The sequence below is a fragment of the Equus quagga genome, chromosome 15 (genome assembly GCF_021613505.1).
Source record: "Equus quagga isolate Etosha38 chromosome 15, UCLA_HA_Equagga_1.0, whole genome shotgun sequence".
Taxonomy (NCBI): Eukaryota; Metazoa; Chordata; class Mammalia; order Perissodactyla; family Equidae; genus Equus; species Equus quagga.
Window position 1 is genome coordinate 69,407,859 of NC_060281.1, and position 23,957 is coordinate 69,431,815.

Consider the following 23,957-nt stretch of genomic DNA (forward strand, 5'->3'; position numbering starts at 1 on the left):
TGAATCTTGAACACAGATGTACCTAAATCTGCAGCATCTTTCCTCCTTGGTGTCCACTCCTATTGGGCCCCCTGTGGCCCCGGCCCCCAAAAGGCCATGGCCCAGTAGGGGAAGATGAGCCCCGATTGTGAGGAGCTGGTTAGTGGGAACCTCCTAAGGGCCTCTCTCCCTTCACGTGGTCAGGGTGGGCTGACATGAATGAGGACGGAGCCCAGGAGCCGACCTGGCGCCGCGAGGCTGTGAGGCGGAAGCTCTGGGGAGGGGTCCCACTCGGTAGAGCGCCTGGCGCCTGGGAGAGGACGGAAGCAATGGGAGACCATCGAGTGCCAGGGACGGGTTTGGCTGGCAGCCCCTGGGCAGCTACACAGCCGTTGGCAGGAGTCCACCATGGAGCCAAGGCCAGGATGACTCTAGAATGTTCTTTTTTAAAATGAGGGCGTTTCCGCTTTCTATGAGAGTCATTGAGACGTTCCTGAGTACACGCAGAGGCCTGTTCCTGGCAGAGGCCCAGGCACGCGGTGCGCCCATGCGTCCATCTAAAGGGGTGGGTCTCCCCCGGGGCCGGCTGGGACCGGTTCCTCTGCGGCCCATCCTGGCCGAGGGCGCTGCCCTGCTCCCCACGGCTCTGGGCAGGCCGTGGAGGGTCCCGGGCTGACCAGGGGCAGGTGTTGGCCCACCTGGGGGCGTTGAGTCTCGAGGAACCCCAGGGCGCACGGGGAGTCCCCCGCTCGCTCCAGAAAGGGCTGACCTCTGCACGCCGGGCCCCCTCTGCAGCCCCCGCATGGCTCTGGGGCTGGAACCAAGGGCCGGGACAGGCCGGCAGGGCGGTGGTCAGTGGGGTGGCCACAGGCGGAGCGGAACTGCTGTTGCGCTCTCCATCATGTGCCCCGTCCCCCAGGGCACCCCGCTCAAGTATGAGCCCGGCCCGGCCCCCGTGGGCGCCAAGAAGCACGACGTGCGCTCCATCATCGGCAGCCCCGGCCGCCCGTTCCCACCCGCGCTGCCACTGGACGTGATGGCCGATGCCCGGGCGCTGGAGCGCGCCTGCTACGAGGAGAGCCTGAAGGGCCGGCCCACGACCGTTGGCGCCGCCGGGGGCTCCATCACACGGGGCGCCCCAGTCATCGTGCCCGAGCTGGGCAAGCCGCGCCAGAGCCCCCTGACCTACGAGGACCACGCGGCGCCCTTCACCAGCCACCTGCCACGTGGATCGCCGGTGACCACGAGGGAGCCCACACCGCGCCTGCAGGAGGGTGCGTGCAGTGGGGCGGGGCCGCCTCGGGAAGCCGCCTCCACGGCTGCTGTCAGCTTAGGCTGGAGACCAGGGGATCTTGGCCGCGTCCACACCGAGCTCAGGAGTCTGCCCCTTCCCTGACCTCCCGGGCCAACCCGATTCCCCCCGGCCCCCGCTACTCCTCTCTGTTCTGCTTTAATCTGCTCCCCAAATGGCAGCCAGAACACTTTTTTGAAAAATTTACATCATTATGCCACTCTTCTGTTTGAATCTTTCTAGTGACTTCTCACTGCACATACAAAATAATCAATGTTTTGGCCACGGCCTACAGGACCTGGCCCTGCCCACCTTCCTCTCCCTGCCCTTTATCTGCCCAGGCTCAGCCAGACGGGTCCCTCCTCTCTGCTCCTTGATGTCACTCAGCTGGGTCTTTGCTCAGGGCCTTTGCACATGCTGTCCCCGCTGCCTGAAATGCCGCCACCTTTCAGATCTTTACCTGCCTGGTTTCTTTTCATCCTTCAGGTCTCTGTTCAGTGTCCCATCCTTGGGGAGGGTTCTCAGGACCAAATCCCCCCTTCTGGTCCCATTCTGTCACATTTTAAAATGTTCTTCAGAGCATTTGTCACTCTGAAATTCTTAGTTGATGACTAGTTTATTGTCTGGCTCCCGCATTAAATGTGAGCTCCGTGGGGGCCGGGATTGGTGTGTGCCTGGTTCTCAGGGGTAGGGGTCGCCCCCACTCCTAGTCAGTGCATAGAGTAGAGGTTCTGTAAATATTTCTTGGTTGACTGAGTGAATGAATGAACAGGGAGCAAATGAAAAAAGAACAAATGAATTTTTTTTAAAGAACTGAGAAAACAGAAGCCAATGAGTGAATGAGTAAATAAAAGAACAGATGAGCTGGGGGCAGGGGAGTGGGAGAGCGGAGAGGGCTGGACCCAGGTCCCGGAGATCCCGCCCTCAGTGGCTTCCCGGGAACACTGGCCTCAGCGGGCCTCACACGGGCTGGGACGGCTGTGGCACGGATGTCACCCAGCCCCGCTCGGCCCATCCCCACAGGCAGCCTCTCATCCAGCAAGGCGTCACAGGACCGAAAGCTGACGTCGACGCCCCGCGAGATCGCCAAGTCCCCGCACAGCGCCGTGCCTGAGCACCACCCCCACCCCATCTCGCCCTATGAGCACCTGCTTCGGGGCGTGAGTGGTGTGGACCTGTACCGTGGCCACATCCCACTGGCCTTTGATCCAACCTCCATACCCCGCGGGATCCCCCTGGATGCAGGTGATTGTCCCCCGACCCAGGGAACCCCGCAGCAACTGGAGATGGTGCACGGGGGCAGGACTTCATCAGTGTCTGCCCAGGGTCTCCTTGGGCATCAACTAGGCTCCGCTAGGTGGGGAAACTGAGGCCTAAAGGTGGGGAGACCCAACAGTGCAGTCAGGCGGTTGAACAGTCTAGTTAGAACCGAATTTCCCAGGTGTCTGAGGGACATGCTGGGTTAAACATTTCTTCATTGTTTGCTTTTCCTGCGGGACTTACCAGTGCCTTTAAAATTACAAACATATTGACAGAGGGCTCAAGTGTGAGCCTCGCCCAAAGGGACCTGTTTGAAATGCTACTGTTCAAAGGATGCCCCCTTAGGCACTTGAGGGCTCTGCGCTTTTGTGCCCTGTGTTGGGAGAGCTTCGATGCAAAGAAGATTGTCACTGAGAGGCCCCCACATGTGTTTTGGGGAGCAAAAGTATTCCCACTTCCAGGCCCCCAACTCTGTTTTGTGGGGGGCGTTTTGGGAGAAGCGGTCAGGATGTGGGGCTGGGGGGCATCGAGACAGGCAGGGTGTCGGCCCCGGGCCCAGGCTGGGCCGTCCTGACCTTGCCCCCTTCTCCCTGCAGCCGCCGCCTACTACCTTCCCCGGCACCTGGCCCCCAACCCCACCTACCCGCACCTGTACCCGCCCTACCTCATCCGCGGCTACCCCGACACGGCAGCGCTGGAGAACCGCCAGACCATCATCAACGACTATATCACGTCGCAGCAGATGCACCACAATGCGGCCACCGCCATGGCTCAGCGCGCCGACGTGCTGAGGGGCCTCTCGCCCCGCGAGTCCTCGCTGGCGCTCAACTATGCCGCCGGCCCGCGAGGTGGGTGGCCTGGTGCTTCTGGGCACGTGGGCGGGCAGACCACCTCCATCCGGAATTGGCCGTAGGCCCAGGCCGCCCAGGCTCGCTTGGGAGTGCAAAGGACATGCTCACACCCAGGCATGCTCACGTGTTCTTGCCGAGGTGTCTAAAGTGTGGTCACCATAGCGGTCTGGGGGTATGGCCGCTCTGAGAGCATGCGCTGACCTGGCTGGGGTTAGAGTCGTGTGTGCTGTGGGCACAAGTGTGCGTCTGATAGCTGTGCAGATCCTGGATGCACACATGGGGTTGTGCACGTGCCTGTGTGTGCTCCTGGTAGCCAGGGTCTTTGGGGTTTGGGGAAAAAAAAGAAAAAGGTGAGGCTGAGTTTCTAGTCCCTTGAGTTTCAAACAGCCTGTGGTTGTTTTGCACGTGTGTATTAAAGTCATCTTTGAGGATACTTCTGGAACGTCCTTCTGGAAAGGCCAAGTGCTAGTGAGGGTCTCCTTAGAAAACAGTTCACACGGGTATCTCACATGATGGGGGTCGAATACAGGGAGCCAGTCGTCCAGGGTCAGAGTCTGATGCAGCAGAAGGGCACGCCGAGCTGTGCAGGAGGCCACTGCAGGACACCACCACTGCTAGGGCTCGGAGCACAGGGCATGGCCCCGTGGGAACCTGGCATTCACAAAGGGTCCCCTGGGCCCAGTGCTCAGACTGGGGAGGGAACGGCCGCCAAGCTGCCACTCCTGCGGGCACGCAGCACTGCACCGGGTGGGCTGGCCCCTCTTCTCCCGCTATGGCCACAGCCGCCCAGCCCCACCTCCTCCCGCAGGCATCATCGACCTGTCCCAAGTGCCACACCTGCCCGTGCTGGTGCCCCCGACACCAGGCACACCAGCCACCGCCATGGACCGCCTCGCCTACCTCCCCACCACCCCCCAGCACTTCAGCAGCCGGCTCAGCAGCTCCCCGCTCTCCCCAGGTAACAACCCTGCCCCCATCCCGGGTCAGGACCCTGGCGTCCGAGGAAGGTGCCTGAGCATCTTCAGGGAGATGCCTTGCACTTGCTGTTCCACCCCAGAAGCCAAGTCCAGGCCCTTCCTGAATCCTGGGGCTGAGTCGCACACCTTTTGGTTTCCAGGAGGTCCCAGTCACTTGACAAAACCCACCGCCACGTCCTCTTCTGAGAGGGAGCGGGAGCGGGACCGGGACCGAGATCGGGAGCGCGAACGGGAACGCGAGAAGTCCATCCTCACGTCCACCACGACAGTGGAGCATGCGCCCATCTGGAGACCCGGTAGGCCATCAGAGACCCCTGCCCGGAGCCCTGGGGGTCCTCACGGGCCACGTGACGCCTGCTCCCTCTGACACCGCGGCCTGTCACCAGGTACGGAGCAGAGCAGCAGCAGCGGCAGTGGCGGGGGGAGTGGGGGCAGCAGCAGCCGCCCCGCCTCCCACTCCCACCAGCACTCGCCCATCTCACCCCGGACCCAGGACGCCATCCAGCAGAGACCCAGTGTGCTGCACAACACGGGCATGAAGGGCATCATCGTCTCCGTGGAGCCCAGCACGCCCACGGTCCTGAGGTGGGCCAGGTTGGCACAAGGGAGGGGACAAACTGTGGGTGGGTGGTTGATGGACACAGGTTGGTGTGTGGATGGACGATTGGGTGGGTGGATGCACAAGTGGACCAATGGGTTGGCAGATAGACGGGAGGGTGAATGATGGGTAGGTGAGCAAGTAGATTGATGGGTAAATGGGTAGGAGGTAGGTGGGCAGGTGGATGGAGGAATGACTAGATGATGGGCGGGTAGGCGGAGGGATGAGTAGATGAGAGGATGGATGGGTGGGTAGGTAGATGGGAGGTGCATGGATGGGTAGATGGATGAGTATATATATAGATGGGTTAGATGAATGGGTAGGTGGACAGACGGATGAGTGGATGGGTAGATGAATAGGTTATAAGTGAGTAAGTGGCTGGATGACAGGTGAGTAGATAGATGGATATGTGTGTGGTAGTAGATGGATGGGTGGCTGGGCTAGATGAAGGGGTGGGTAGGTGGGTGGGTGATGAGTAGATAAATGGGTAGGTGGGTGGATGGATAGATGTTTAGTTTAGATAGGTAGGTGAATGAATGCATGGATGGAGAATGAGTAGATGGGTGAATGGATAACTGAATGGATGGAGGTTGGGTTAGATGGGTGAGTAGATAGGTGGATGGATGGGTAGATGGGTGAGTAGAGAGATGATGGGTTGGGTAGGTGGATGATGAGCCAGGTAGATGGATAATGGGTTGAGTAGATGGGTGGATGAGTAGGTAGAGGGATGGACGAGTGGGGAGGGGGTGGACGAGTGGGGAGGGGGTGGACGAGCGGGGAGGGGGTGGACGAGCAGGTAGAGGGATGGACGAGTGGGGAGGGGGTGGACGAGCGGGGAGGGGGGTGGACGAGCGGGGAGGGGGTGGACGAGCGGGGAGGGGGTGGACGAGCAGGGAGAGGGGTGGACGAGCGGGGAGAGGGGTGGATGAGCGGGGAGGGGGTGAGTGGAGGGATGAGTAGGTGGGTAGGTTGTCAGGTTCAGGGATAGAGTCTGTGGAGAGGAGCGGGGAGACAGTGAGGGAGGGCTGTGAGGACAGATGCCTGGGCCACCGGAATTCAGCAGGGCGTACAGGGAGGAGATGGTGTCTCTCTTGCCTGGACAAAGTCCAGAGGTCCCCTTAAGGTGGGAGAGGCTACACAGGCCCCATAGATGCCGGCTAGAGTCCACTTACTCTCGTGACAGGCCCAGTCCCCCTCTGGTGACCGCCCCCCCAAGGATATTGGCAGAGCTGCTCAACTAGGGGGCTTTCCCAGTGCCCCTCCCTGCCCAGGGACCTGCTGGGAGGCAGCTGCTTCTCCCACAGCGAAGTGCCCATGCCCACAAGCGCCCCTCCTTTGGCTGCTCTAAGTTGTACCCGCCCACGATTCCAATGTGAAAACGCCGCCTTTGTTTCCTAGAAGCGTTGGCCTCCCCCTGCTGGCTCAGGTACCTGCAGGTACACGAAGCAGAAGCCCCTGGCTGCTTCGAGCACAGGCTCCGGGCACAAGCGCACATACAGAAGCCCGGTGTCTCTCCACACAGCACAGCCGATTACAAACCGGACGGGAGAAGCGAGGCCTTTCCCAGTGATAGCTGCGGAGGGAGGCTCTGGGAGGGAGAGCAAGCCTGCTCACGGGAACACTGGGCTTGACCCGGAGGCCTCCAGGGTGGAGGCAGGCCGGCTCGTGTCCAGGCCTCAGCGTCCTCACCTGCGAAGTGGGCGCAGTTACACTTGCTGTGTGAAGATCAGAGTGTCCCTCTGTGCATTCCTCCTCCCTGGTGGGCCTGCCGTGGGTCTCCTGCCCTGCGCTGGGTGTTGGGGATGTGGTGATGGCTGATGCAAGCCCTGCTCTCCTGGGGCTGTGGTCTAAACCAAGACGGCAACTGGGGAGGCTGCCTGGAGGAAGAGGCACTTGACTCAAGAACAGCCAGAGCCTGCCCTGCTGGGGTGGGGAGAGCACTCCCGGCAGAGGGGACGGCAGCCCTCCCAGGGAGCCCCATGTGGTCCCTGGTGGCTGGGCGGGAGAGCTGGCCCTGCTGCCCTCTCCTCTGACCCCATTCCATTTCCTTCTGTGTCCTGAGCAGCCCCGGCTCACATGCCAGCTCCTCAGAGAGGCCGCAGCCACCCTGCCTTAGTGCTTCCTTGCCACGCTCTCCTTTCTCCCCGAGTTACCCACCCCGACAGGTCTGCCCTCTGATAGGGGTTAATCCATCTGTTAACGTGTCCCTAGTCTGTCTGCTCAACTAGAACACTAGCCACTTGTGTTCCCACGGCAGCCCCAGTGTCTAGAACAGTGCCTGACGCGTCGTACGTGCTCCATAGGATATTTTGGAATGATGGAATGAATGAATGAATAAATGAAGGGGGTACATAAGGTTACGCCACACAGGGTCTCCCAGGACCCGTCAGGAGGGTGCATCTATTCTGGGAGCAGTAGGGAGTGGGGACATTATCCCAGGGCAGCGGGAACTTATCAGGGGTCTCGGAGTGAGGGAGTGACCCTGCCCCAGCCACCTGGGCCCCCGCAGCCGCCTGACCCCCTCTCTCCTCCCCCAGGTCCACCTCCACCTCCTCGCCTGTCCGCCCAGCCGCTACATTCCCCCCCGCCACCCACTGCCCGCTGGGCGGCACCCTTGATGGGGTCTACCCCACCCTCATGGAGCCTGTCCTGCTGCCCAAGGAGGCCCCGCGGGTCGCCCGGCCTGAGCGGCCCCGTGCAGACACCGGCCACACCTTCCTTGCCAAGCCCCCGGCCCGCGCCGCGCTGGAGCCCGCCTCGTCCCCCGGCAAGGGCTCGGAGCCCCGGCCCCTGGCACCCCCCGGCTCCAGCCACGCGGCCATCGCCCGCGCCCCAGCGAAGAGCCTCGCACCCCACCACGCCAGCCCGGACCAGCCAGCGCCGCCCGCCCCGCCCGCCGACCTGCACCGGGAAAAGACTCAAAGTAAACCCTTTTCCATCCAGGAATTGGAACTCCGTTCTCTGGGTAAGACCACTCTGACAGCGGCCACCTTCATAGACGCGATAATCATGCGTCAAATTGCTCACGATAAAGGGCCGCGAGAAGGAGGTGCGCTGGCCGCCGACTCCCCTCGCGATGGTAAGCCTTCCGCCCTGCGCCCACCCCCCGTCTCGTGGCCTAAAGATATTTCCAGATCTCTGCTGCTTATTTTTCCCCCGTTTTTCGTTGGTTTTGGTATTTTGTTTTTAAACCCGTCTTCGTCGATTGCACGCTCTGATGACTCCTCCAGCTGCTGCTCCCTGGTCCGGGGGCACCCCATCATTTGCACATCGTTTTATCATGATTTTTTTTTTTGGAGTTTCGCTTTTTTTCCTTTAATGAATGGATCTGTGATTCTGACTTCGATTGCGCCTCCCATCTCCCCCTGCGCGCCTTCGTCTGGGGAGCGGGGAGCCAGCTCAGGCGGGTGCCCTCTGCCTGCTGCTGCCATGGGGGGATGAGTTTGGTTTGGGGGGTGCCTGCCCGTGAGGCAGATGGTGCAGGAGAAGACGGGGAGGGAGGGAGCGCCCCACTGCCAGGAGCTGGGAGCCTGACCCCTGCGTCCTGCTCAGGTCACGAGGGGTCTTGGGGATGTCCTGGCCCCGTGTACCCTTGGTGACCCAACACCTGATGTCCCGGAGGAAAGGGGGTGTCCCCCCACCTCTGGTCCCAGCCCAGGGCTCCTCTGCTGGACGCGGGGCTGTAGGGGCCCCCAGGACCTGAGGGTCACCTCCTGCCACACCCCCCGCTCACTCCCTCCCAGCCTGTCACCGCTGCCCCTTGCTCACCCCCACATTGGACTCACCTCCCCGCAGCCCCCTCCGTGTGGGTCCGCCTGTTTTCTGGTCTGTGTTTCTCTCAGTCTCTCTGGGCCTGTCTCCCCTGTGTCTCAGGCTCTGTGTTTTTCTCCGTCTTCTCCTCTCCCTCTCTCCCTGTCTCCCTCGCTCCCCCACATCCCCTTTCCCTCCTTTCTGAGGTGCCCCCACTCCTGGCCACCAGCACCCCCTGCTCTGGCCCCCTTCCTCTCTCCATCGGCCTAGCTGCCCGCTCCGGCCTGGGGGCCCAGCCCCTGTGGGAGGGCAGGGGGAGGGGTGGTCCCGGCCCTCCCGCCCCGGCTGACGCTGGCCTCTCCCGCTGTAGGTTACCACGGCAGCAGCTACAGCCCCGACGGGGTGGAGCCCGTCAGCCCCGTGAGCTCCCCCAGCCTGACCCATGACAAGGGGCTCCCCAAGCACCTTGAGGAGCTTGACAAGAGCCACCTGGAGGGGGACCTGCGGCACAAGCAGCCAGGTGGGCCCCAGGGGACCCCCCATACCCCACTCACCCCAGCCCTGCGAGGTAGGGACAGTCGCTTGCTACCCATCACACAGGTAGGAAAACTGAGGCGCTAGAGGAGGAGGAATTGGCCAGTCCCACAGCTGAGCAGGCTGAGCTGGGCCTCAGGGACAGCTGCCCCAGCCGGGCACGGGTCTCGCCCACCCCTCCCACACCCTGACCAGCTTTGCTCTGCCCGCAGGCCCCGGGAAGCTTGGTGGCGAGGCTGCACACCTCCCACACCTGCGGCCGTTGCCTGAGAGCCAGCCTTCATCCAGCCCGCTGCTCCAGACTGCCCCGGGGGTCAAAGGTCACCAGCGGGTGGTCACCCTGGCACAGCACATCAGTGTAACTACCCTCCTCTGCCCTTGCTCCTGGGTGGGACCCGGGTCAAGGGAAGGGGGCGTCACACATAGCTCCTTGGTCTAGTGGGTAAACTGAGTCCTGGGGGTGTGGCCTGGGGATCCGGGGGTTGGTGAGGACAAGCCATGGAGCCTTGCCAGGGATCCTGGAGTCTCAGACTCCGGCCGTAGCCACCTCTCATCCAGCTGATGGTGTCTCGGGCACACCAGCCTGCCGTCCTCGTCATACATGTGCTGGCCGGGGGAATCTGACCATCCTGGGGCTGCCAGTGTGAGACCACTAGCCGAGCCCCCGCCCTGGGCATGTGGGCAGGCCCGAGGCACCCAGGGAGCCAGCACCAAGTAGGGTTCTGCTGCCAGAGCTCAGTCTAGCCTTCATCCCATCCAGAAGGTTCTGGAGAGGTGGCTGCCGCCTGACCTGCACCTCTCCCCCGACCCTTGGCCCACAGGAGGTCATCACGCAGGACTACACACGGCACCACCCCCAGCAGCTCAACACGCCCCTCCCCGCTCCCCTCTACTCCTTCCCTGGAGCCAGCTGCCCTGTCCTGGACCTCCGCCGCCCACCCAGCGACCTCTACCTCCCGCCCCCAGACCATGGCGCCCCGGCCCGTGGCTCCCCCCACAGCGAAGGGGGCAAGAGGTGAGCGGGGGCAGGGGCCCTGGCCCGTCGGCCGCTGGGAGACCTTCGTCAGAAGGTTGAGCCCAGCAAGGTGCGAGGCCCGCGTGGTGCCATCCCACAGTGGGGATCACGGCCCAGGCACTGGGGAGTTGGCTCAAGGTCATGGCACTGAGGGATGATGGCCGGTGCTTTTATGCCACTTGGTGGCTTCCAGGCACGGAGCTGAATACTTTACACGTCAGCCGGGGTTCTCACCACGGCCCCAGGAAGTGTAGGCAGCATTGTCCCCATCCCACAGATGGAACAGCTGAGGTCTGGGGACTAAGCACACTTGCCCACAAGGACACGGCCAGCAAGGGGCAGAGCGGGGGTTGGAGCCAGAGATGTGTGCTCACACACACACTCACCCCTGGGACACTGGGGGCTCGGGGGGTCGGAGTGGAGAGGGGAGAGGAGGGCCCCACTCAGGATGCAGGGAGCCGTTCTGGGGGGCCACCGCGTGAGCAGGCATGCGGCGGGGAGATAGGGGGACGTCTTTGGAGGAATGGGGTGCCTGGCATCGGGCTGCAGCAGGGGTCACAGGCCGGCTCAAGCTGACAGCCTGTTCTGTACCGTCCGCGAGCTGACGGCAGGTTTACATTTTTAAAGGGTTGTAAAAAAAGGAGACTGCAGCAGGGAGCCCAGGTGGCCCACCATGCCTGACCTGTTCACCACCAGGCCCTTTCCTGGAAGGGCGAGCTGCGCCCCAGCTGGAGGGAGGCAGGGCTGGACGGGAGTGGAGGGCCAGCTGCATCCACGTGTCCCACGGGAGGGAGAGCTCTGACCACAGCTGGGCCCTCTCTCTGCCCAGGTCTCCAGAGCCAAGCAAGACGGCGGCCCTGGGTAGCGGCGAGGATGGCATTGAGCCTGTGTCCCCGCCAGAGGGCATGGCAGAGCCAGGGCACCCCCGGAGCGCCATGTACCCGCTGCTGTACCGGGACGGGGAGCAGGCGGAGCCCAGGTACCTTCATGGTGCCCCCCCCCCCCCCCCAATACTCGGGGCTTGGCCCCTTGCACCCCATGGCCTCCATCCACCCCCGTGCGGTTGGGGGGCTGACGAGGGCTTCAGTGCACAGCCAGGAGACCTCAGACCTGCTCAGCAAATGTCACACACTTGGGGGCCCCCAGTGGCAGCCTCTCGTGCCCCAGGCTGGGGTCTTCATTGCCATTTCCTGTTAAGGATCTGAGAAATAATGAGCTAAATATGCTGGACCAAACTGGGGCTCAGGGGTCGGGTAGACGCAGAGAAAAAAAGTCAGGCCTACTGGCTTTGGGGGAAGACATAATCTGAGTCCACTTCCAGTTCCCGAGGCCCTTTTCAGGGGGTCGCTGTTGCAGGTACACAGCTGTGGCCCACCAGGGCAGCTGGGGCTCCCCAGACACCCTGAGCCCCAGAGTGGGTGAAATGCAGAGAAGAGGTTCGGAGACATGGTCCCTAAGATGAGCGATGCAGGCGTGGGGGCGGGGAAGCTTGGTTCCAGGTTTCTAAGGCAGCTCAGGTAGTGAGTGCCCCGTCCTCAAAGGGGAGCAAGCTCAGCACCAAGCGAACTGACCTGGGGTGTCTGGTCCTCGCAGCAGGATGGGCTCCAAATCCCCAGGCAACAGCAGCCAGCCGCCGGCCTTCTTCAGCAAGCTGACCGAGAGCAACTCCGCCATGGTCAAGTCTAAGAAACAGGAGATCAACAAGAAGCTCAACACCCACAACCGGAACGAGCCAGAATATAGTAAGGGGTCGCAACCCCCCAGAAGCAGGGTCCACCTGCGGGGCTGGGGGCCAGCATGCGGCAGAAACCTCAGGGTGCCTCCTGAGCCAGTGCACCGCTGACCACCTCTCCTGCCGCCCTTCAACCCCTCGTTCGAGCAGCCCCAGGGCGTCTTTCTTCACTGGCATGGGAGGTCACACCAGAATGGTGCCGGCACGCACTGGGTGCTCAGTGAATCCTTGCACAGATGGGTCTGCGCTAAGGCCCATACGAGGCACCAGGGATTGGGGTCAGATCCGCCCAGGGCCCTGCGTGTCCCCTGTTGACGGTGCTCGTCACGTTTGTGACTTTTCCCCCATTTATGTGCTTTTTGCACGGAAGTCTGCCATCCTCAGCATGGTGTTGGCACCTGGCAGCTCCTCTAGAGCTTGAGTGGGGAACGAGTGAACAAGGACTCGGCCACCCCCCCTGGCCTCCAGGAGCCTCCTAGCTGGGGGGTGCTGGGGCCTTGCAGAGGCCTTGCTCCTTTGGGGCTGGATCAGCAACCTTGCAGACAGTTCCTGGCCCAGGCTGGTCACACCAGAGCCTTGCCAAGTGCAGCCCACAGGCCCCCGGTGAGCAGCGCCGGCTGGCTGGTTAGAAACACAGAGTCTCGCCCGCCCCAGGCCTGCTGCCTCCATCTGCCTTCAGCGAGGTCCCGGGGTGCTCCTTGCCCAGACCGGACAGGGCACGGGTGGGGCAGGTGATGTCCAGGACTCGTGGGCCCGTCGGCCTCACCCCTCTTGTCACCCCCCCAGATATCGGCCAGCCGGGGACAGAGATCTTCAACATGCCTGCCATCACCGGAGCAGGTAATCCTCCGCCTCCCCTGTCACTCTGCGCCCTGGGGGTCTCAGGCTGGCTGTGTGGGACCTAGAAGGAGATTCGGGGAGCCTGGCCTTCAAGGTCACTGGGGCCCCCGCACCAGCTGCAGTGGTGACAACAAGGGACCGTTCTTTTCAAACTCATCCTCCCGTCCGGCCCTGCGCTGGGGCTGCAGACTCGCACAGAAGGCCGGCAAGCCGGTGCGGGGAGCCTCTGTCTGAAGTTTAATTCCGAGGCCTCCTGGTGTTAGTACAGTGTCAGATGGACACACAACATCCGGAAACTTCCCCGGCTCATCTGCCGGGCCTCAGGTGGAGGCTGGAGCGGATGGACGGGCACTGGCCTGTGTCTGGCGTGCACAGGCTCCCCTTGGGGGCCACATGGGCATTTTTTTTACAGACAGAGCATCAGTTTTACTTAAAAATTCGAGCCAGGGAGCTGTGGGAACCGTGCAGATGTGTTACGGAGATGAGTGTAAAATCCGCACACATTTTTAAGCTAAAACTTAAGGCTTCTGTGATATTTTGGTCTCTGGGGACCCTGGGGGTTGGCCCCTCAGCCTCCAGTGGGGGCCACACTGTGTATTTCTGCTGCCTCCGTGGAAGCGTTGGGTGGTGCTCTGAGAGATGACTCGTAGAGTCTGGTGCAGAGCGACGAGCCCCAGCAGATTCGGGGCTGCCACCCACCCCCGTGGGCCAACCCCACCCGGTGGTGGAGGAGCCAGGACATGCGCAGGCTCCGTGTGTGAGCCCCGGCCCTTCAGTGGGAGCCCGAGGGCAGAGGGAGCAGGGCCACCGTGCTGACCTTCCCGGGGACGTCACGGTCCTTGGGCCCCGGGAATGCAGTGAGCCGACTGTCATCGGGCCATCAGGGCCTCCGTGTGGGGGCCTCGATGGCCGTGTCTGTCTCCCCAGAGACTAGACTCAGGGCTTTGCTGAGCCTCAGGCCACAGGGAGGAGACAATTTGGTCGAAACAACAAGATGGTTGGCAATGAAGGTTTCTGGAATGTTCCAAATCTTGACATAGGCGATAGACACACAGGTGCATTCGTATGTAGAAATTTGCACAGTGGCACAATGACAGTTAGTGCCAAAACTTGTAAGTAAATTGTATTTGAGCTTTTTTTTTAAAGCTGTTTAGTCCACACACAAGCCTTTCCCCGGCCCTGGTCTCTGCTCGTGTACCCTGCTGCAGACTCTCCCTTTGTCACGGGAGAGGTCAGGCCACCCACCTGCACCATTGGATCATGGGCCGTGGCCTCGGGTCATAACGTTTGTGATGCTAGGACGAAAAGCGAACAAGAAACGGTCAGGACCCGTCCTCCCACATCATTTTTTCCACTTCCTGGTGTTTTCTTAGTGTGCAGGAGCGAAAATGTCTTCTTTTCCAGCACTCACCCTGCTGGCAATTTTGCTTTTTCTTGACGGACATGGCTTTTGGTGTTTTTTAAAAAGTGCCAGTGAAAAGTGGCCAAGACGCAGCTAGAAAGGTGGAGAGGGCGTCCCTGGCCACAGACGAGTTTGAGAGTGAAAGGAAGAAAAGAAAGACCAAACGTAGGCGACAGACGGCCGCGACAGAGGTGCGGTGTACAGGCCGCTGTGTCACCCCAGCCTCGCAGGAGCCGGCAGTCTCCTCGACTCGAGCGAGGGGTCAGAAAGGCGCGTTGTCTCGCCACTTGGTGTTCCTGTGGTTCGCTCAGAGCACAAGTGTTAAAATTAGTGAAAATACTGCCCGACAGCAGGCGGTGTGGCCTGAGTTTCGTGGGAAGTATCTGAAAGAGTTTGGTTGAACCAAAATGCTGCAGAGAGATGCATTTCCCGGGGTTCGCAGAAGTGCCCAGAATGGTTCACAAGAGAAAGAAAGGGTCAGGAAACCTCGTCACGAGAAAAAGGGGCTTAATTAACGTGCCTCTATGGCGGGGTCTGCAGGGAGCCTTTGGGACCAGTTTGTTGATTCGACCACTTTGTGACGGGGGGCCGGGCGGGGGTGGTCACGCGGTTGTCTCCAGCTCTGCCCTGTCCCCTGCACGCACCGTAACTGCATGGCTGCGACCCCAGCTCACCGTCCGTCTCTGCACTCTTTCTCCTCGTGGCTCCTGGGCGGGAGGAAAGTCAGGCCCAGCTGTGGGGGCGGGTGGGGGACTGAGGGTCCCAGGCCTCGTGGCCTGGGTCCTCAGGGGACAGCAGGAGGACTGTCTGGTCACCTTCCCTCCCTGGGTCTCTTCCCCAGCCCCCGCCAGCCCTGGGGAACGAGGGTGGACCACACCCAATACCCAGCTCTGGCTTGACTTAGTTTCCCGGAGACTCCTCCCCAAACAGGGCCCCCTCCCCATGATTTCCCCGCCACTTTCCCTCTTTGTGAGGCCACTTGGAATTTAAAATAAGAAGCAGCCCCAGCTGGGATTAGGGGGCTCAGGGAGCTTCTGAATCCCCAGAAGGCAGAGCAGGAAGGAGGCTGGGCGGGGGGCGGTCTGACCTCCCCCAGGGGTTCCTAAGAGCTTCCGGCCCCAGGCAGAGGGAGCCCCCACCCCATCCCCGCCTGCAGGAAGAACGGGGGGGCTAGGGAAATCAACGTGTTGCTTTGCCGAAATGTGCTCACTGTGTCTTCTCTCTTCTCCCTCTCCCCCTCCGCTTCTCTCCCCCCTCTCTCCGTTGTCCTCTGGCCCCCGTGTGTGTGTGTCTCTCTCCCAGGCCTTATGACCTGCAGAAGCCAGGCGGTGCAGGAGCATGCCAGCACCAACATGGGGCTGGAGGCCATTATTAGAAAGGCGCTCATGGGTAAATATGACCAGTGGGAGGAGCACCCGCTCGGCGCCAATGCTTTTAACTCGCTGAATGCCAGTGCCAGCCTGCCCGCTGCTATGCCCATAACCGCTACTGACGGACGGAGTGAACACACGCTCACCTCGCCAGGTCTGCAGGCTCCTCCGCCTTGGCCCTCCAGCCCCGCCCCGTCTGTCCCCTACCCGGTGTCATTAATCCTCGTGCCTCCGCGTCCCTCTGACCAACCCCTCCAGCTTTGGAGCTGTGACTCTATTTTTGTGCGTGTCTGACATGGTTCTGGGGTTGGCTGATCCCGGGCTGGGCGGGCCCCCGAGCCTCCGGCCCCCCCTCGCCCACCAGGCCCCCAGGAGCTGCTGCTTTCCTACCATTGCTCACACTGCTGCCCCAGCCCTGCCCTGCCTTCCTCCCCGCTGGCCGCAGGTCCCCAGGAGGCCCGCGTCCTGGCCCCTCGTGTGTCTCCTTGCGGGAGATCAGGCTGGAGCAAGGGCCCACCTTCTCTGTGTGGATTAGGGGGTCCCTAGGCTCATGGCAGCCAGGCCCGTGGGCTCAGCGTCGGTGGGGGCCACCGTGCGTGTCCTCAGCTGGCCCTCAGGCCTGAGGGGGAGGAGACCAGTGTCTGTGTGCCAGCCCCAAACTCAGATCTAAGTCGGGGAAGCCAGAGGGGCCTGCTCTCCCTCTGGCCCAGGTCCCTAATCGAGACTATCGATTTGCATATCAGAGCAAGGAGATCTCAGGCCCATCAGTTCGACGCGGACACCGCGGCTCCAGAAGTTTCTGGACTTAGTGGGGGCCCAGGCCTGGGCTCGGGGTCCTTCCTGGCTTCTCCAAGAGGGCTCACAGCCTGCCCAGCCCCGGCACAGTCCTGGGGCAGTGGTCAGGGTCAAGCCAGAGGCCTGAGGTTTCGTGCTTGGGGTGTCAGCCCCTGAGTGGGTGGATGGGCCGCAGGGCAGCCTGAGGGGGCTTCGCAGACCGTTCAGTCGCCGCCCCTGCTAGACTCTCCCCTTCAGGGTCCAGGCGCGAGCCCAGGTCTGGCCGCGTGGCCCCCCTCCTTGGCTTCCCGGGGGTTGAGCTGCTGATCTCCCTCCGTGGGGGCCCCGGGAGGCAGGCAGCTGGGGCCTCGCCCACCCCCACGCCCAGCTCCGCTGTGGGAGGGCTGGCCTCGGAGTCCAACGTGGCTCTTCCCACGTGTCCCCTGCAGGTGGTGGCGGGAAGGCCAAAGTCTCCGGCAGACCAAGCAGCCGGAAAGCCAAGTCCCCGGCCCCGGGCCTGGGGTCCGGGGATCGGCCGCCCTCCGTGTCCTCGGTGCACTCGGAGGGTGACTGCAACCGCCGGACGCCGCTCACCAGCCGCGTGTGGGAGGACCGGCCCTCGTCGGCAGGTGGGCCGCCGAGCTGGGCCCAGGCTTCCGACAGTCGAGTCGGGAAGCTTCGGACGGGGCCCAGGTGGAGGGGAGGAGTGAGGCCGCAAGGGAGGCCAGCTTCTGCCCTGACCAGAGACGGCGGAGGACGAGGAAGCAGAGAGCGGGCTGCGGGCAGGGCTGAGCCCAGGGTCCCAGGGGTCACAGGGGAGCTGAGCTTTGTTTGTGGGGAGCCCCTGGGGGGTTTAAGTGGGGAAGTGCCCGCTCCAGTGTAGGTCGAAGGACCCCTTGGCTGCAAGAGAAACAGACCCCAGGGGAAGGGTGGGCGCGAGGAGACTCCTGTGGTCCAGGCGACAGGCGGCCGAGGCCTGAGTGGGGGCGGTGGTAGAGGTGGGCAGAGGTGAGAAACCCCCGGGGGTCAGGAGGGGCTGGGACAAGGCCCCAGGGCCCCATGTGGTGGACGGGTGGGCCCGGGGCGGCTGCTCTGCTCACTGGGCCTCCTGGGCATCTCTCGGTCTTGCCGGCAGGTTCCACGCCATTCCCCTACAACCCGCTGATCATGCGGCTGCAGGCAGGCGTCATGGCCTCCCCGCCCCCGCCAGGCCTGTCGGCGGGCAGTGGGCCCCTCGCCGGCCCCCATCACGCCTGGGACGAGGAGCCCAAGCCGCTGCTCTGCTCGCAGTATGAGACGCTCTCCGACAGCGAGTGACTGTCCGAAGGGGTGGGGGCGGCACTGGCACCCGGCCAGCGGCCCGAGCAGCCGGGCGGGGGGGCGAGACTCCCCCACCGAGGAAGGAGCCCCTGAGTCTGCCCGCCGCCCGTCCGTCCAGAGCCTGCCTCCTCGCCTGTCTGAAGCCTTAACTACGACTCCCGCCCCGGGCTGGCCCTGTGCAGTGACCTTACTCAGGGGATGTTTACCTGGTGCTCGGGAGGGGAGGGGGCCGGGACGGGGGCATGGTGGGCGTGTGGTGGCCACATGCTCGCAGCCGGGGCGGCCAGGGACCCAAAGCAGGATGACCACGCACCTCCCACGCCACTGCCTCCCCCCTTAACGCATTTGGAACCAAAGTCTAAACTGAGCTAGCAGCCCCTGCACCCCCCCGCCCCCATCCCGCTTAGCGCTCTGGACAGACAGACACAGGCCCTGTCCAGCCCCCAGCGCTCTCGTCCCAGTCCCCATGGGCTGCCCCAGCCAACGAGACTGCTGGAAACCGTCAGGCCAGATGGGCGGGCGACAGGGCCAGGTGCGGCCTGGGGCGAGTGGCTGCTCCGAGGAACTGGTCTGTTTTTCACACATGGTTGCCGCGGCAGTGGGAAGAGCAGGCAGGTGTAAATGATGTATTGGTTTACAGGGTATATTTTTGATACCTTCAATGAATTAATTCAGATGTTTTACGCAAGGAAGGACTTACCCAGTATTATTGCTGCTGTGCTTTCGATCTCTGCTTACCGTGCAAGAGGCGTGTGCTGGCCGACAGTCGGTGACCCCGTCGTCCGCAGGACCCAGGGGGGCGGGGCCCCAGGCCCATGAGCCCCCCATCCTCCCTCCCTCCCTTCCTTGGGCAGAATGAATTCGATGGGTATTCTGTGGCCGCCACCTGCGCACGGCGGTGGCGCGCTGTCATTTACACACGTTGTTCTCATTAAAAGCAACTTATACTCCACTCCCAGAGGCTTCTCTCTCTCTCACCAGGAGGGCAGGCGACTGGCAAATTGGGGGATGGTGGGAGTGTAACTCTGGAGGGCAAAGGGAGCATCCCCTAACTCACGGCTTGTCCCCTTTGCTGGCGAATATTTACCCCACGGTGAGGACGTCACATGAAGACATCAAATAGTCACACCCGTGGCTAGAGTATTGGATATTTATATCCATGAGGATGGTGTCACATATTCACAGCTATGGAGATGGGTATCCCGTGTCACATGGTGAGCGTATCAAATATTTACACCCGTGGTGAGTGTATTAGATACTCACACCCGTGGCCAGGCCGTCCACACCCACGGGGAATACACTGAGTATTCATACTCAGGGTGGACGTACAGAGACATTCACCGCCGTGGTGAGGGGGTCCGAGGCGGCCGTCATCTGTTCTTAGCTGCTAAGCACTTTCCCTGTCGTTCCTGCCATGTCGTGTTGAGGACCACACACTCCTTTGCTGTCGCAGCCTTCCGTGAATACGGGCAGGAGAGAGAGCACCCTCCCCGCCTGGGGCCTGAAACCACTGCCAGCTGCTGCTCACGCTTCGGTGTGACGTGGGCACAGAGTCGCACTCTGGCTCTGACTGTTGAGTAGCGCAGTGCCTCAGAAAGGCTGCCATCCTTTCCTGCTCGGGGCGCCGGCGGCCTCGCTGCAACCCCTCCCCCCCTGCTCTTTCCATTGCGGCCCCAGCAGAGCCACTGCGGCCCCACCCGCCCAGCCCACGGGGTCGTGGCCCTGCTCGCCCCGGGAGCTGATGCCCTGCCTGATGCCAAGTTGCATCAACTTCAGCCCCCGTGGCCCGGTTGGGCACTGACTGGAGGGGCGTCTGGGAGACCTTGCCACCTGCCTGTGTCCCCATCCGCTCCCCGTGTGTGAATGCCCCGGGTGGAGGCACATGGGGAGGGTGCTCCAGTGAGGCTGGTGAGGCGCGTGCTGTGGGGCGCTTGGTGGTGCCCGCTGCCAGTCTGCCCTCAAGGGCTGCTCCCGCTGCTCTTGACCGGCCTGGAGGCCCCTACAGGTGGCAGGTTTCAGCGGCCCCTTAGCAACCTCTCAGTCTCCACGGCCCCCCAGGGGCATCGCTGGCCTGCGTGTGGCCCCTGATGCCCACCCCTTCTCCGAGCAGAGGTCAGAGGATCTCCACGCCAGCAGAGCCGAGGTCAGCCCTGTGGTATGGGCTGAAGGACCCCCGATGTGTCCCACTCGGGCGCTGCCTGCAGAGTGGGGCTGGACCTCAGCCCCAGGACCGGGCAGATGTGTAAGATAGTTGGCGGCCAGGAGATGCACACCGTTGCGAGGCCTCGGGCTGCCACACTGAGTCCTGCTGGGTCGGCTCCTGGAGGCCGGCCTGGGCTCCCAGGATCCTGGGGCCTTTGGGAGCTCTGAGGGGTGGGAGGTGGGGTCTCTGAAAGGTGAACCCCACAAGATAGTTTGCAGAGCAGGGGTTCTCTTTGCTCACGTCATGCTAACCCTGGGGGTCTTGTGGTCCTGGAACCCCCCCGTCCCCGTCCCTCAGCCTCTCCGCTCTCATAGCCCCTCTCAGCCCACCCAGAGACAGACGACCCCAAATACCCAGAGACGGCCCCCTGGCCCAGCCAGCTCGTCAGCAGGCCTGCGTGTCTGGCTGAGGGGGGGCGGTCCATTCAGCTGGGAACCAGCCTTCCACGGCTGCCGCGGGCCCTGCCCCTCCCCAGACCTCGGACTTCAGCCGCCCACTCAGCAACCTGGAGACGGGGGATTTTCAGGGGCGGCGGAGAGAACCAGGGTCCCCTGGAGGCAGAAATTGCTATCCCTTGCACACCCTCCACGCTGGCGGTGCCCAGTACCGCCCCCTCCCGGGGTGTGGCCAGCCGCCCCGGCGCTCCGCATCCCCGGAGGTGACCCGGTGAGCCTGGGTGGGAGGCGAAATGAGCAGGGGGCATGGAGCCACATAGGGCCTGGCTTCCAGGCCGCGCAGTGACGTTGTGTATGGCCTTGAGGGCACTGTGGTGCCCTCCGAGCCCCATTTTCTCATCTGGGCGGGGGTCTCACCTGCCCCCCATGGGGCCCAGCCTGGCCCTGGGCTGCAGTACCGAGGCTGGCAGGCAGGTGGTAGTGTTGAGCCAGCAAAGGGCCATGTCCCCGGTGGGGACTCCCTCACAGGGGCGCAGGGAGCCCCCACCTGGAGTCCAGGATGCTGCGGTCAGGATGGCCACACCAGCCACCAGGGCTTGGCCATGTGTGCTGGTGTCCCCCAGGAACCCATGGCACCTCCCTCAGCTGCGCTCAGACCAGAGTACTGTTGGGGTAGGGGGACACAGCCTCAGCCCATATGGTCACCTCCGCCAGCCCCCTGTGCCCATAACCTCAGAGGTGGCACCACGTGGCGCCTCCTTCTGTCTTCTCTGAGGGCCAGTGGCCCAGACACAACAGGAGCGTTCGCAGGGTGTAGGGAGAGCTCCCCGTCTCCTGTGCCTGCTGAGGGTCCACCCTATCTTCCAGGGGCAACCAGCCAGTCCTCAACCCCTTCAGAGCTCATCCCACCCCAGCTTCTTTGGTTTGCTCAGTGTTCTGTCTTTAACACGGAGGCCCATGCTTTTCTCCCAACATCTAGCTCCCTGGAAAACTCCTACACACACTTCAAAACCCAACTGGGGCATTGCCTCCTCTGAGAACTCATTAGCCCCACAATCTCTCTCCTCTGGTCTCAGCGAACACATTGTAAGCTACTCATGTCTCAAACCAGACAGAAGCCCTTGAAGGCAGAGCTCTTGTCTTCCCCGCCTGTCCCTGTTGTTGACTGAGCCTCCTTGGTGGCTTTGTGGAGCTGAACTGACACTATGAGGATCAGATTCAACAGAAAATTAGGAAGTGTTTTGTAAAGCAAAGAATAGTTGGCAAATGTCCCTGTGTCTTAGGACATTAGGAAGTTGGTTAAAATGCCGGAAAATGAATGATTCTCTAGGTCCAGGGTAGGGCCCGGGAATCTGTGTTTTCAACAAGCAGCCCAGGTGTGTCTGGTGCAGGTGGCTGCAGCCCTCACTGTGGGGTCGGGGGTGGGGTTCAGGGTCACAGCTAGACCGTCACCTAGAACATGGTCCCTTCACTTCTGTCCCGCCGGGAGGTCTCCAGTGAGGGCACAAGAGGCTCCATAGAAGGAGGCCGGCCCACCAGCCCAAAAGCTGCCCCCATGGGGAGGGCAGGAGTGGACTGGTCCCCAAGGCACTGTGATAACTGAACTGGAGCAGTCAGGGTGGCTTCCTGGAGGTGGCAGTTCTCGGTGGAGGGATGCGCTGAGCCAAAGGAACCTGTGTGGTCAAAGGCTGGGAGGTGAGACCCAGCCAGGGACATCTGGGGGCCCAGGGAGACTGGACGTTAGTCAGTGTGGGGGCACAGGAATTTCTGAGATGCCCAGTGAGGTAATTTGCTGGTTTTCTGAAATCAGGGTGATGTTGGCTTGCTGGATGGATTGTGAGGGAGAAACAGGCCTGGGCAACCAGCGTGGGGCCAGGCTGGGGGTCGCACAGCAGAGAAGGCCAAGGCAGAGGCCCCGGGCCCCAGGGAGGAGACAGGGCCAGACCACTTACGGGGCAGTGAGGGGAGGGTGTAGCGTCTGAGTTGGGAGCAGACTGCAGAGCCAGCAGCCTGCTTCCATCCTCACCCTGCCACCCAATGGCTGTGTGACCCTGGCCAAGTCATCTGAACCCTCTGTGCCTCAGTTTCCCCATCTGTAAAATGAGATATTGCTGTGAGGAGTAACTCAGAGACACTTCGTTTAGTTCTTTCATATGGTCATGGCCACTCGCCTGTGGGGAGGCAGAGCGAGACAGGCAAGGGACGAAGACAAAAACGGGTTCGAGAGGAAAGGAGAGAGAGGGCAGGAAAAACTCCAGGTGGCCTGGTGACAGTGACTCTTATTTGCATATCTGGAAGTAACCTGATGGCTGGCAGCTGGTGCAAAGGCTCCCTGGCTGCTCTGTCCTTGAGCCAAGGAGGCCTTTACGGATGCTGTGGGTTTAGATGTAGGACCACGTGACAGGCCGTCTTCCATCGGCACCTCCTCTGGGGTTAGGCCAGGCCCGCGTCCTCATTAGAATTCCTCACCAGCCACCTCACAGGTCATTGGGAAAATCACATGCATAACATGCTGACTTGAGTTCCTGCCAGGTGCAGGGACGCGCTTCTGTCCGTCCCACTTGGGGAGGAAGAGATGGGACCGCGTCGAGTCCAGACAGTGGGGACCCCTGTTTGGGGGGGATGCTGAGTTTGACTTGAGCTCCGTGCGTGTGAACCCAGAAACTGGCCTAGGTGCCAGCAGAAGAGGCTGAGCGAGGGGTCGGGGTGGGCCCCAGGAAGGGTCCGGCTTGGTGCAGCTGCAGCAGAGGCTCCCCGAGCGGTCCTCAGCACCCCAGCGGCCCGGGAGGTAGGCCATGTGCCCATTTTGCAGACGCTTAGAGAAGCTAAGTGGCATACTCTTTCTCCAGCCACCAGGCCCATCCCCAGTGTCATCTCCGCCTTCCTGGGGGCACAGGGAGTGACAGCTGGCCCTCAGGGGCTTGCCTAGTGCATCTGGATCTGGGAGTGTGGGGGAGGGGAGAAGCCGGAGGGCCTGTTGCAGCCTGGGCAGCAGGGGACCCTGGCCTCCAGTCCCTTTATTTTGGGGGTGGAAATGCCAAGGGCTGGGACAGGATCTAGACAAGACAGGCCCCTCTTTCTGCCCGGGAGCCCAGAGGACGGAGGAGCTGCTTCCGAGAAAAGCGGGGTGCACTTGGGGGCCATACAGGCAGCTGTCCCTGTCCCCGACGTCCTCCCCCTCCCAGGTTGGCCTCACTGGGCCCTACGTCCGAGGAGGCAGGCTGGGGTCCCAGCCTCAGCGGGGGAGGCAGCAGCCATTCGAATGCATGGTCAGAGTGACCCCTGGAGACACACCAAGAGCAGGATGCAACCCTGCCCGCCCCTCAGAGGCACATGTGCACCGCAGATGAGCCAGGAGGGCCAGGGGCTTCCTGGGGTGATGCCTGTGAAGGATGAAGGGAGACGAAGCAGCACTGGGCAGGGAGCCTCGCTCGGCCCAAGGGCAGACTCTCAACAGAAGCGTCGGGGCCACCATGAAGCCACAGCTGGGCCCCTGGGAAGCGCCTGGCAGTGGCCGGGAGGGTGTGGCTGCTGGCCGACCGTGGACTGCAGGCCTCGAAAGTTCTTTCTTGAAGGGCCACCCGGGGCTCCTGCAAGGTCGCTGGATTTGTTGGCACTGTCATCGTCAGGAAGCCCAGGCCAGGCTTCCTTCACGGCAGTGAGAGG

General features: G+C 62.4%; 1 protein-coding gene across 1 annotated transcript in view; it reads left to right on the plus strand.

Moving 5' to 3' along the window:
• Nucleotides 1–18,645, plus strand: part of NCOR2 (nuclear receptor corepressor 2) — a 210,539-nt gene extending 191,894 nt beyond the window's left edge. The window contains exons 35-50 of the mRNA XM_046641374.1: nucleotides 899–1,253; nucleotides 2,294–2,515; nucleotides 3,127–3,378; nucleotides 4,190–4,339; nucleotides 4,499–4,654; nucleotides 4,745–4,943; nucleotides 7,494–8,035; nucleotides 9,077–9,226; nucleotides 9,453–9,598; nucleotides 10,062–10,255; nucleotides 11,085–11,234; nucleotides 11,849–11,997; nucleotides 12,774–12,827; nucleotides 15,532–15,753; nucleotides 16,823–17,002; nucleotides 17,509–18,645. Of these exons, the coding sequence (XP_046497330.1) occupies nucleotides 899–1,253; nucleotides 2,294–2,515; nucleotides 3,127–3,378; nucleotides 4,190–4,339; nucleotides 4,499–4,654; nucleotides 4,745–4,943; nucleotides 7,494–8,035; nucleotides 9,077–9,226; nucleotides 9,453–9,598; nucleotides 10,062–10,255; nucleotides 11,085–11,234; nucleotides 11,849–11,997; nucleotides 12,774–12,827; nucleotides 15,532–15,753; nucleotides 16,823–17,002; nucleotides 17,509–17,690 (3,303 nt within the window). The 3' untranslated portion in view covers nucleotides 17,691–18,645. The remainder of the gene's footprint in view (nucleotides 1–898; nucleotides 1,254–2,293; nucleotides 2,516–3,126; nucleotides 3,379–4,189; nucleotides 4,340–4,498; nucleotides 4,655–4,744; nucleotides 4,944–7,493; nucleotides 8,036–9,076; nucleotides 9,227–9,452; nucleotides 9,599–10,061; nucleotides 10,256–11,084; nucleotides 11,235–11,848; nucleotides 11,998–12,773; nucleotides 12,828–15,531; nucleotides 15,754–16,822; nucleotides 17,003–17,508) is intronic.
• The last annotated feature ends 5,312 nt before the right edge of the window (nucleotides 18,646–23,957 follow it).